This window comes from Podarcis bocagei (assembly GCF_964188305.1).
Source record: "Podarcis bocagei genome assembly, chromosome: 2".
Taxonomy (NCBI): domain Eukaryota; kingdom Metazoa; phylum Chordata; class Lepidosauria; order Squamata; family Lacertidae; genus Podarcis; species Podarcis bocagei.
The window spans coordinates 806,424-819,279 of record NC_138126.1 but is presented as its reverse complement, the minus strand read 5'-3'; the positions used below and the strand labels follow the sequence as shown (position 1 = coordinate 819,279).

Sequence of the window (12,856 nt, the reverse complement as noted above, 5' to 3'; positions counted from 1 at the left end):
ACACACCGCATGGTCTCCTGAGGTGATTCCATTATGGATTTGACTTCAGACTAGCTATTCAGGAGAGCCAAATGCCTTCTCCAGTGTTTCCACAAATGTGAACTTTTCAGGGGGAAGAAAACACATCTTTTGAATCCTCCTGTGACTCAAACTCCTGAGGGAATTTTCTGTTCCTCCATTTATCTGACATTCGGCCCCTTGGAGGAGGAAACATGGAGTCCGTTGCCCCCCTTGGCATCCCTTCCTTGACCCTTCAGGCCCTGGGGAGGGAAGGATGCCAATCTCCTCAGGGAAGCCATTTTCTCCTCATGTTTGGGCTCCCTCAGGAGAAAAGAGCGGGAAACACCTCAGGCGGAGGGAGACTCCCTTGTCTCTGACCAGGTTCCTCACAAATGTCCCTGCGTGTTCTGAGGGGGAAAAATGTCCGCCCTTTTCTCCACAGAAACTCTCCAGTATTCCCTAAGAGACTCCTCTGTCCCATTTGTTGCTTCTGGGGGAAACTGACAGGAAATCTCAAGGCTGACCAAGGTCTGAGGGAATTTCTAGTGTCCCCTCAGGACTCGGAGGGAAACACAATGGATGTCCAGATGAAACCCCCACCTGCCCCACCTCACGACCCCCTGAAGCGATGGCACCTCCACAAACCCCCCAGCCCCACTCCTTGGCCCCAAACCCCGGCATTTGGGGGCTGGGAAGCAAGGAGGAAGGAGACCCTGTGCCCCCCATGGTGGGTCCTGACTTTATCCACCACAGTCCTCCTGAGGGATTGACACAACCTCCATTAGCCCCCTTTGCACCCCTTGATGAGACTGGGAGGCAGCGTCAGCCAGCAGAGCAGCAGAGCAGACGCCATTTTCAAACCCCTTTTTGCTAGTGGGGAGGGCGGGTGATAAACCCCCTCAGCCTGCCAAGAATCCCAGGAGGCTGAGGGTGAGGGGGAAACACTCTGGGGAGTTTATTTATTTCACTTCATAAAATTTATACATCAGTTCATTGTGGAAAAAAGCAGCAGCTCAAAGTGCTTTACAAAAAGATAAACCAAGAGAAAAATCGCAACCGCGCTTTAAAGCACAAATGCAAAAACACATCAAAATCACCTCAGCTTCCTCAACATCTGGGTCGACTTGTCTGAGCAAGAATGTTTTCCTCAGGTGCCCAAAAGAGAAGAATGAAGAAGGCGCCTCTTGGTTTCCTTAGGCAGGGAGTTCCAAAGGAGAGAAAGGAGAGGGAAAACACTCCCAGGGGCCCATATTTACATGTATTCATTCATTCTTAAAATTTCTATACTTCAACTGTAGATTTCAGGGCGGTTCACAATGTAATGGCAGAGGAGGAAGCAGGGCCATCAAGCTCACACTAAGACAGGGAGGAAACGCTACAAAATCCGCAGAGAGAAGGGATTTCCTCAGAGGGAGAAAGACCCAGGCATCACCAAGCGCAGGCAGGGTTGGTCTGCGGAAGAGAGGGATTGTAGGGGTTGGACTAGATGGCCCCTGAGGTCCCTCCAACTCCATGAGGAGGGAAAAGGCTTCAGAGCCCCCTACTTGGTCCTCCCAGGAGGAGGCCTCGTCCCAGATACCAGGGATGAAATTTGGCAGACTCTCCTTCTTCAAACGGTCCCATTTCAAGGCAAATGGGCCCTTTCACATTCCCAGGACCTGCGGCTCTTTCTGCTGAGGGGGGCCCTGGCCTCCTGCCCCACAGCCTTGCCCTGGCAGCTCCCCTGGCCCCCCTCCCCACACGATACTTGGCTGAAGGTTCTCCTTTGCTTCTGCCTTGAGATCCAGGAGAATGTTTGCTCTTTTGCTGAAAGAGGATCTGCAAAAAAGATCCCATTCCCCCTTCTAAAGAAACCGTGACGACTGCAAGGTATAATATTGCACCGCAGGCTGGGCCTTGTCTGTCCGTCCCTGTGATGTCCCTGCACAAGCCTTGGCCCCAGAAGGGACGCCTCTCCCAAACCCCTCTCTGGGGGGTCATGTCCCTCCTGGAGCCTCTTGCCAGGGGGAGGAAGAGCTGGACGACTCTTTCGACTGGCATTCATTTCTGGAAGGAGGCATTTCTGCAAGGGACAGAATGGGGAGAGGGGGGGGAAACAGCAGATCAAGACCCCCGAAAGCAGTGTCTCCTTCCCTGGGGGGACATGTTCTGTGCCCCTGGTCTTCCACTGGTGGGTCGCAGCCTGATCCCACGTGGGCTGAAACAGGAGCCCCACAGCCTTCCCCTGGCAGCTCCCCTGGCCCCCCTCCCCACACGATACTTGGCTGAAGGTTCTCCTTTGCTTCTGCCTTCAGATCCAGGAGAATGTTTGCTCTTTTGCTGAAAGAGGATCTGCAAAAAAGATCCCATTTCCCCTTCTAAAGAAACCGTGACAGACCACTGTATTTTAATACTTTGTTGGAAGCCGCCCAGAGTGGCTGGGGAGACCCAGCCAGATGGGCGGGGTATAAATAATAAATTATTATTATTATTGTAAAATACTTATATCACCAGAAAGCAGCAAATCCTCCCCTGCTGCTTGCAGGGCATGTCCAGCTCATGATGGACGTCTGGCGAGTCTGACTGGGCCACATCCTGGCCTTGACGGACCTAAAATACGGCACACCCCTGTCCTCCCCTGTGCGTTGTATCCCCTGGCAGAAGACCTCCATCCATCTGCACTGGATTTGGAGGGGTCTCTCTGCGCATGCTCTCTCTCCGCCCCCCATCACTCTACCCCTAGGAAGAGCTGGTGATTGATGCATTTCTGAAGGAGGGGGCTGCGAGGGTTGACCTTGCTGTTGTCTTCTGGGTGGGCTAAGTGGCTGGGGACTTTCCTGCCATTGAACTTCAACCAGAGCCAATCACAGGCTCTGAGGCTGCCTGATCATCAGTTGCTGGGCAGGGAAGATCCAGCTGTTGCCAAACCCAACACTTCTTGTTCTCCTCTCTGACTCTGCTCTGCTCATCCCAAGGAAACCACCAAACCCCACTTAGAAGCCCCTGGGATAACTTTAGACTTTTGACACTTACTGCCCTTGGCAGACTCTCCTTCTTCAAACGGTCCCATTTCAAGGCAAATGGGCCCTTTCACATTCACAGGACCTGTGCTCTTTCTGCTGAGGGGGGGCCCTGGCCTCCTGCCCCACAGCCTTGCCCTGGCAGCTCCCCTGGCCCCCCTCCCCACATGATACTTTGCTGAAGGTTCTCCTTTGCTTCTGCCTTGAGGTCCAGGAGAATGTTTGCTCTTTTGCTGAAAGAGGATCTGCAAAAAAGATCCCATTCCCCCTTCTAGAGAAACCGTGACGACTGCAAGGTATAATATTGCACCGCAGGCTGGGCCTTGTCTGTCCGTCCCTGTGATGTCCCTGCACAAGCCCTGGCCCCAGAAGGGACGCCTCTCCCAAACCCCTCTCTGGGGGGCCATGTCCCTCCTGGAGCCTCTTGCCAGGGGGAGGAAGAGCTGGACGACTCTTTCGACTGGCATTCATTTTCGGAAGGAGGCATTTCTGCAAGGGACAGAATGGGGAGAGGAGGGGAAAGAGCAGATCCAGACCCCCGAAAGCAGTGTCTCCTTCCCTGGGGGGACATGTTCTGTGCCCCTGGTCTTCCACTGGTGGGTCGCAGCCTGATCCCATGTGGGCTGAAACAGGAACCCTGACACCTCCCAGATATAAAGATGGAGAAATGCAAGTTGGGTTGAAAGGGGGTCTTGTGTCTGGAAAGGTTGAAGAGACCTGTCTCTGCCCCACAGCCGACTCACGAAGGAGGTCTGGCCAGCCTGACTGGGCCACATCCTGGCCTTGGCTGACCTGAAACACAGTCCCACCCTCTCCCCATAGCCTTGAGGACTTGGAGGGGTCTCTGCCCCTTCTCCCCTCTTCCTCCTCCCTCCTGCCTTAGGAAGAGAGGACCCACTTTGCTCTCCTGAGGCAAGAGGGGGGGGGCTCCTCTCCAAGGAAATCTCCCCCCACCTTGAGCCAAGGAGCCCCTATTCCTCTAGCAGAGGATGCTATGGGGCTTGCCCAGCCCCACTCCATTCAGCTCAGCCATTCCCAAGGGGGTCCTTCCCTAAAATATCAATTCCTCTTAAGCCATTGCTGCTGGGCTGTAGGGGGGGCTGTGCTGGGGGGGGCTGGAAGCTACTTCTCTGTGAGGAGGTTTTGCTGCGCTCCAGTTGACCTCCGTCTCCTGGATCGTGGCCAGCTTCCCTCTTTCATTTCCCTGAATGCTGAGCTGAGCTCCAGGCCCCCATGTGGGGGGAAGCGAAACTCCCCCCAGCACCTTTCTGCAGCGTCTCCTCTGCTGCCAGAAACAAGGGGGCAGAAGGAGGGAGAGGTGGGGGAGGGAGAGATGTGCTATGGGCCCAGAAGTCCTGCTTCTGTCTCCAGGGAGCAGGCTGCCTGGATCCTGCCCCTCCTGTCCAGGGACCCCCTTGCCCCCCTCCTCTTGGTCTGTTTCTTCCTCCAAGAGGCCTCCTTCCCAGCCTCAGGCAGGAGCTGCATGGACACCCAAATTACACTGGCACTGCCTGCAAGGAGAAATCTAGCACAGCAGGGAGGAAGGCTGCAGGCCGAGCCGTTGCCCCCGTTTCCTGCTTGCAGGGAGGTTATTCTGCTTCACATTGGGGAGAGGGCAGCAAAAACATGAAGCTGCAGCTACAGAGGAGCAGTCCTTTCTCCCATGGGAGCAGTTGTGGAATATAGATCTGAAGTTTACAGCCTCAGTGCCTCTGGGGGTCCACAAAACCCACATTTCTCACACCCAGTTTGTCCCCTGGCAGCCCATCCCTGAGCCTCTTGTATTCCGAAGAGATTTTGACCCAGAGTTTCCTCCTCTCTCTCTCTCTCTCTTTCTCTCTCTCTCTCTCTCTCTCCAGCCAAGGTCCTTCTCTGTGGAAGTGACTCCTGGTATCTGAAGAAGTGTGCATGCACACGAAAGCTCATACCAAGAACTAACTTAGTTGGTCTTTAAGGTGCTACTGGAAGAAATTTTTTTTATTTTGACTATGGCAGACCAACACGGCTACCTATCTACTACTCCTCCACTCTTAAACTGAGCTTTTGCCCTCAGGTGTTGCTGCTCTTTTGTGCCACCACCAGGAACTGGGCCAATGTGCAAATCCAGTTAGGGGATGGGAAGCTCATGTACAGATAACCTGCCACCGTGGGCGTAGCCATGATTGTGGGGTTTTTTTTGGGGGGGGCAGGCCTTTTGTTAGGAGGCAGAACTTCAATTTGCTTTGTATTTAAATTGATTTTTATTGATTAGGGGCAGCTGTCCAACCCTCCCCCCCCCCCGCTGTGCCCATTCTTACAACCTATTTGACTGGTCCTTTTTTGAAGCATTTTTTTCCTTCAGAAAAACAAGATGCAGAGAATTCCCACTATGGGGGGGGGGGGGCTGAGTGCTGGGGGGAAATTGCCTCCTTCCTCTTTGAAGCAAAATGCAAAATGCAGAGGCTGCCACAAGCTCACAGCTTGCAAACATTGTTGTTGGAACATGAAGAGTCTGCCAGTTGCAGTTTTGCATTTAAGCCCAGAAAAAGAGTGTTGAATTTCACATTTTACATGGGATGATTATTGACAGTGGGGAGAGGACAGCCTCTTAACTCCCCCCCCCTCCGGGTAATTCTTTGAAGTGGGTCTTAAAGCCAGCGCTGCTCTAAGTGATGTCTTGTTTAAAAAGTTCCTGTTTCGAGGGAACCCAAATGTCACAATCTCCACTTCTGCCTTGAAGCACAAAACAGGGTTGGGGGAGGGGTAAAGCAGAGTTGCTATTGCTGCTGGGGGGGGCGTGGGGGGCGTGGAGGGGTGTATAGTGTTGTCCTTCTGGGGACTTTCCTGGAGGGGAGGCTTGATGGGAGCCAATCACAGGTTCCGACACTGCCTGGTCATCAGTTGCTGGGCAGGAAACGCGTTGCTCTTGCCAAACCTCTTAGAGTGCAGCACTTGCTGCTTCCAGATGTGGAGAGTCAGCCCTGCAGCCTTGAGGGGCCTCCTGCTCCTTCTGCCGACTGGGGCTCTGGCCTTCTGCCCCCAAGTCTTGCCCTGGCGGCACTCCTGCCCTGCCCCTCTGCCAAACTCTGCCTTCTGTCTCTCTGCATTAATTGACTCCCCCACAATTTGGGTCCCACCAACTGAGATCCAGAAGAAAGTATGAGATTGCACAGCAAGCTGGGCCTTGTCTGTTGGCCTCTGGGATGTTCCTGTTCAAAGCTTGGCACCAGGAAGGACGCCTCTCCCAAACCCCACTCGGTGGTGTCATTTACCTTCTGGAGACTCTTGCAAGGGAGAGAGAAAGAACAACTCCTTGCATTAATTTATTTTTATAAGGCAGCAAAAACAGGGGCAAGATACGGGGAGGAAGGAAAACACCAGATAAACCAGCAAAGAGTGAATCCTTCTCTGAGGGTTTTAAGGCATGTTCCAGGCAACACAGTCAACTCATGATGGAGGTCTGGCCAGGCTGACTGGGTCACATCCTGACCTTGCATGTCCTGAAACACACCCCTCTCTAGTGTGTTGTTGCCCCTGGAAGAAGACCTTCATTCATCCACCCTGAATTTGGAGGGGGGCTCTGCACATTTCCCCCCTCTTCCCCCACATCACACACTCCAGTCTCAGGAAGAGCAGGTGCTTTGATCTGGTGAGGCATTTCAGGACAGGGGGTTGGGCTGTTCTGTTCCTCTCCTCTGTTCCCCCAGAGGGGGAATTCATGGGTCCTGTGGGATAATGGTTTGGGGCATCACACAACCCACAGCAGGCCCTGAAGACCAGAAGAGTCCTGTTGCGTCATCAGGCAGATTAGGGTTCCCTGCCCCAGCATCCTGTTCCCAGCAGGGGACAGACAGGCAGACCAGGGCAGAGGCAGGGAGGCACCAGCGCTGGCTCTCCTGATCTCTTATCACCCCCCCAGAATCTGGGCCTAGAGACAGGAGGAGTCAGTGTAGCCACTCTGGTTGCAATGCTACCCATTTCCTCAATGGTTCACCTTTTCATTTTGAAATAATAAATATATCCAGAGCTTATAAGCAGAGAAAACAGCACTAGAAACAAATCAACAAACTGTAAGATTTATTCATAGCATTTGGAAATATGGAGCATGTATGAAAAACAGCAGTTGGGCTGCACAGAAGCCATTGGGAAAGTTTTGCAGAAGAAGAAGGGATCTTTTCCTCTACACTGACAGATACAACCCTGCTTTATGTGGACAAGAAAGGTGTTTGGGGTCTCTTAGCAGCTAAACTTCCCCAACAAGCTGGATGAATCCTCCTTGGGATTAAGGAAACACCTGAGGGTTGTATTCCTGCAGTGCAATGCACGGAACTGAGGAAGGCTCTCTCCAAAAACTGGAGAGGGAGGTGAATGGTTTTGGGTAAGTGGGGTGGAGATATGAATTAGTATGCCTGACACTCTGTTGGCAGGGGGTCTCCTTGAGCCACGCAGATAAAAGGTGAGGCAAAGCAGGAAAACCCCACAAAAACTATCCAGACTCAACCATGGAGTTTGGGGGAGGATCTGCAGCCAAACCACAAGCCCCTCTGTCAGAGATGATTTAGCTGAGATTCCTGCAATGCAGGGGGCTGGACTAGATGACCCTTAGGGTCCCTTCCAACTCTACAATTCTATGATTCTATAAAATGCACGATTACTAGACAGCCAGAAGCAAAGGCACCAGGGAGTTTCAGAACCTGCATAGAGGGAGCTGTAAATGTTGCACCATGGCAAGACTTATAATGTGGGTAAACCATATACTTTTCTTATTTACTTAAACAGTCTGAGAGAAATTTCTTTGTTAAGAGGGAAACAGAAAAGGGAGAAAAGTAATGTAAGTCTGGCTAAGCATCTTTGGCTATCATAATTGTTCTTAAAAGTCAAACATATTATCCGAAAAGCTTCTAAGGACAAGCTGCACACGGAGGAAGCAACTCCTTCCAGCTGATTCATAGCAGAAGAGACTCTTGGCAAAGGAGCTGAGCTGAGAGGGTTCAAGGAAGAGGCTGTCAGGAAAGGAATCCCCCATTATCTGAAAAGGAAGGAGAAGGGAGCTGGTGAGCTGGGAGTATGGAGGCTGAGCATCTTCTGGGCAGGACGAGGCCCACCCCACACCCCTTTGCTGTGTATTTTGGCCCCCATGAAGGGAACCGGGTTCGACTCACATGAAGCCCCTGCGATCGTTCATCCTCATGGCCTTGAAGAAAAGGATGGTGCCAGCGATGATGCCCAGGATGCCAAAGGCCAAGCCCAGGGCACACAGCACGTTCTCCATCGTCTCCGGGATGGGAGAGGGCGCCTTGGAAACTGGGATGGAGAGAGAGAGGACAGGGCTAAGGGGGGACTCTGTTTCTCTGTGTGTGTTCAGCAGAAGAAAGAACCCAGGAGTCCTGACACACCACCCCCACCCCATATACATGATAGGAACTAACTCAAGGAACCCCCAAAAGGCAGTTGAGCAACTTATTGTCTCCTATGGGTAGAAGGAGCAGAATAAATTATGCAAAATTGCAAGTGTACTTCACTTGCATAAATTACTCTGATCATCAGAACGTGTTTCTTATACGCCATGAATCTGGGTTTCTGAGTTCAAGCCCCGGAGAAAAGCCCCAATCCTGCCCGGTGCTTACCCCAGATCTTCTCCATCTTTCCCCCTGGGATGCCCCAGTGCTCCACCTGGCAGACGTAGATGTCTCCCTGCTCAGGGATGAAGGGGAGGTAGGAGAACTTGCGGAAAGTGTTGTCCACGCTGGGGTAGAAGTCTGTCTCCTCCACGCCCTCGGAGACCACCTCGTTGTTCTTCAGCCAGGTGACGTTCAGCACTGGGGGGGAGAACCTGTCCACAAAGCAGATGAGGACGTTGGGGTCCCCCAGATCCACGGCATTTTCTGGGTACACAGTGGCCGTAGGAGCAACTGAGGAAGGAGATGGAGAAAGAAATGGGATTAAAACCCATTTGAAGCAGTCTAGAAATGGAAAGCATAGCAATTAGCTGCTGTGGGTATTTTTGCACCGGGTGTTCAGGTTCAGGAATGCCTCTGAGCTTGTACAGAGTGCAGTGCTGCCCCTCCCACCAGGCTTCCCTTCCCTTTAGCCTGTCTCCGTCAGCCAAGGAATGGCTCCCTGGAGCAGAGTTCCCTCTGGGGAGGCAGAAAGGGGTCCTGAAGGGTCTTCCGGGTCAGAAGCCAAGAGACCACCCCCTGCCTGCCCCCCAGCTCTCTCCCCTGCCCCCCTCGCGTGTCCTACCGTTCAGGGCACGGGTGCGGTTGCTTCGCTTCATGAGCACCTCCATGTTGTTCTTCATGACGGCGATGTTGGCCAGGGCGCCCTGCACCTCGAAGCTGGTGAAGCGCTGGAAGTCCGGCAGCCTCCAGACGTTCTGCTTCTTCTCCCAGTCCACGTGCAGGATCTCCTCGTGGTCAAACTCCAGCAGGAACTCCCCGGACTTCTTCTCCGAAGGGAAGCTCTCCTGGAAGAAGTCCAGCTCCACTAGGGTGTCCTCCACTGCAGGGGAGGGAGAGAGAGAGGGAGGCTTTAGGACCCCGCAGCAGGAGGAGGGAGAACCTGCCCTGTTGCTAGGAATGGGGCCACCACCAGGAAGGCTCTCTAAGAAGACGGGGGGGGGGTTCATCTGCTCCCAAACACACACAAATATGTCAGTTTTAAAATCCCCTCATTTCCAAGCCCCAAAAGGTGGTCCTGGGTGCACTTGAATGTGGGTGACTGGTAGAAAGTTGGAATAATCATTCAAGAGAACAATCCATGTCTCCATGTGCCTAGATCTCCACTTTGCTCCTTGCCCCAAAGTGAAACTAGTAATAAATGCATTTCCTCTTTCAACCGTGGATCACCCACAGTCACCCCTTGAGTTGCTTCATGCCACGAATTAAAGCTTTGGGCTTATTTCTAAAAGAGATGAATCTCCTGGACACACAGACGGAGCCATTGGCCACGCGCCTCTTTCCTTCCCTGAAGCGACTTCCTTCTGGAGTTCACTCACTCACTCACTCACTCAAACTAAACCGCGTCTTCTGGGGAGTGAAGTCCCTTTGCGTCCGGCTGGGTTCCCTGCCAGGCAAGTGGCGACATGGGGGGCAGCCGAAGAGAGCAGGTTCTGGCCCCTTTTGTGCCAGGAGAGAGACCACTCTGTCTTCGGGGGCTATGGGGTGGGGTGGGGGGCTGAATTCTTTTAGGGGCGACCACGGGGGGCTTCCGGACCAGGCAGCTCTCTGTTGCAGCCGAGCCCAGAGAGAGGAATAAATATTCTTGTTTTATTTCCCTTTCCCTCCTTGTAACAGGAAAGGCTAGGGGCACAGACTCCGATCTTCTAAGTTGGTGTGTGTAGGGGGAAATGCTGTTTTCACCCCGTTTTCCCCTCTCATATTTTTTTTTAGACCACCTTATTTGAGGGACCAAATCCTCCTTGCCCGTCATCCTCCCATTCCACGCACCTCCCAGCACTCTTTCGTGGGGGGGGGGGCGTCCAATTCCCTTCCTCCCCCCATCCCTCCGTCTTCCCGGGCGCAGCTTCTGCACCTGTCAGAGGGAGGGGGGCTTCTCCTCCCTTAGCCCAAGAGACCCCCCTCCTTTGCCCACAAGCAACGCCCAGGGGCGCAATCCTTCTCCCCCTTTCCCCTTGGCCCCCCTCCTGGGACCCCTCCCCAGGCATCTCCCCCTCCCTCTGCGCCCCCCGACCTTTCAGGGCTCCGGCCCCCCTTGGCGGGGCGAGGAGGAGGGTCGCCCAGAGGCAGCAAAGGGCTCTTCCTCCTCCTCCTCCTCCTCCTCCTCCTCCTCTTCCTCCTCTGGGCTCCATCTCTGCCGCTCTTCCTGGGCCGAGGCGGGCGAGGGGCGACTCAAGCCCAAGAAGTGTCCCTTGCCCCTTCCTCCTGGATGCTCGCCCTCCAAGGGGCTGTGGGGCGGGGGCGGCCAGGGGGCGGCTTTGGCGCAGCAGGAAAGTCCCTGCCAGCTCGGCCAATGAGAAAGCGCCCTGGCGATGACCAGCCTGTCTCCAGGTAAACCTTCCCCAGGCAGGAGCCTCAGCCGGAGACGGAGCGAAAACAGCAGCATTTGGGGTGGGGTGGGGGCCTGGATCTCCCCAAGAGGGGAGGGGTCTCCTCCAGGGAAGGGGCTGCGGGGGCTCCTCTCTGTCTCCCCCCTGTGTGTTTCTTCATGGGGCTCCTCAGACACCAGCGCCAGGGATGTTTCTTGCACAGGGGAGCTGGGGGCTGGAGGGGGCTTTTATTTGGGGAAGGGGGGTCTCCTTATTGGGGGGCTGCCAGGTCTCCTGGGGATGCAGGCTGGGGGGCCAAGAGGGGGAGCCCCCTCCCTCAGCAGACACTTATTCCCCCCTTGAAACTTCCTTCCTCGTTCCGGATACAAGAAGGAACGAAGGTTTAGCGGGTTAAAACGCAGCAGAAGAAAAGCGCATCTCGCTGTTTTGAGTCTGAAATTTCCCCTTTTGCTGCCAGAGTAAACTTTTGGATGGAACTGACAGATTCCTCTTAAGCTTTATATCACCCCCCCCCCAAAGGTTTTCTGGGGAAGATCTTGATTCACACGCGACGCAACAACAATGGCGAGATCAGCAGAAGCTGAGAAGGCGAAGAGGAACTTGCAGGTCTATCGGGAGCAGAGAGAGCCCTTGAGAATCCTCTTTCCAGGAGTTCCCTGCCTGGCGACCGATGACGCTGCCTGGGCTCGGAGGCGGATTGGACGCTCGCGGGGCGGGGCGGTGGAGTGGGCGGGGCTTGGGCAGGAGTTTCCCCCGGGGCTGAGCGGAGAAAGTCCCATTTGGGGGCGAAGGAGAGAGAAGGATGGGGGGCTCCGGCGCTGCGCCTTTGGCCTTTGGGGGGCTCCTGCTGGGGATGGGGATGCTGGTGGTCTCCGCTTCGGAGGGGCTGGGCGTGGAGGCGCCTCCAGGTGAGCCAAGATTCTGCACTGGGGGGAGAAGGAAGAGGAAACTCCGCTCAGTGGCGTAGCGTGGGTTGTCAGCACCCGGGGTAAGGCAAGTAATTTGCGCCCCCTAACCCGTGGATTTGCGCCCCCTAACCCGTGGATTTGCGCCCCCTAACCCGTGGATTTGCGCCCCCTAACCCTAACCCCCAAATGTTGCGCCCGGTGCGCCCGGCCCCCCCTGCACCCCCCACGCTACGCCACTGACTCCGCTTAGCGGGACCCCCATCGGTGGGGCTCCTTTGACGATCCCTCCTGGATGGTCTTCCATGATCTTAGCAGTCAGTCCGTAAGTGACTGTGGAGGCCAAGTCTGGATCCACGCGTCCTTCCACAGGGGGGACAGAGGTTTCCTGGCAGGAGTTGATCCTGGTGAGGGATTGCCAAGCGTGCCTTCCTCTTAGCACGTTTCTCTCTTGTGTTCTGAGTTCGAGTGTCTTCAAAGTCCATGGCGCCTTTGGTCAAGGCTGTTCTCCAACTGGAGCGCTTGCAGGCCAGTGTTTGCCAGTTGTCGGTGTTTATACTACATTTTGTTAGATGTGCCTTGAGAGAGAGTCTTTAAACCACTTTTGTTGACCACCAGCATTTCGCTTTCCGTTTTTAAGGTAGGACTAGAGTAGTTCCTTTGGAAGATGATAATCGAGCATCCGAAGAACATGGTTCAGTTCAGGGAAGTTGGTGTTGAAGAATCCTTGCTTCCCCCACGGGGGATCTTGGCTTCTTCCAGGACGCTGGGGGGGGGGGCAAAGGTGCAGGAGGGAAGGGGAAACACTCCCCCCACTGGAAAAGAGCAGCTCAGGCTTCTGGGATTGGGAAAGAGAGTGCATTTATTTCTTGCAATTAATTATATCCCACCTTTCAGGATTAAAATCCTACCCCAGCAGCTTACAAGTAACATTCAATTGAATTTTAACAAAACCACAATATTCA

The 12,856-nt window shown here is 54.2% G+C and overlaps 2 protein-coding genes and 1 pseudogene across 3 annotated transcripts in view; 1 reads left to right on the top strand and 2 right to left on the bottom strand.

Annotated features, from left to right (window-relative positions):
* The window catches only part of LOC308581090 (mamu class II histocompatibility antigen, DR alpha chain-like), a 44,113-nt gene that overhangs the window by 12,493 nt on the left and 18,764 nt on the right, over positions 1-12,856 (bottom strand). The gene's annotated exons all lie outside the window — the stretch shown is intronic.
* Positions 7,039-10,846, bottom strand: LOC308581085 (mamu class II histocompatibility antigen, DR alpha chain-like). The gene is made up of 5 exons (XM_081183551.1): positions 10,671-10,846; positions 9,222-9,479; positions 8,606-8,890; positions 8,141-8,282; positions 7,039-8,007 (listed from the first exon to the last, which is right to left on the bottom strand). Exons 1-5 carry the CDS (start codon positions 10,786-10,788, stop codon positions 8,004-8,006), a joined length of 807 nt encoding a protein of 268 aa, XP_081039677.1. The 5' UTR covers positions 10,789-10,846; the 3' UTR covers positions 7,039-8,003.
* The window catches only part of LOC308579714, a 32,269-nt pseudogene continuing 31,054 nt past the window's right edge, over positions 11,642-12,856 (top strand). The window contains exon 1 of the transcript XR_014013344.1: positions 11,642-11,894. The product of XR_014013344.1 is annotated as an uncharacterized misc_RNA (transcript). The remainder of the gene's footprint in view (positions 11,895-12,856) is intronic.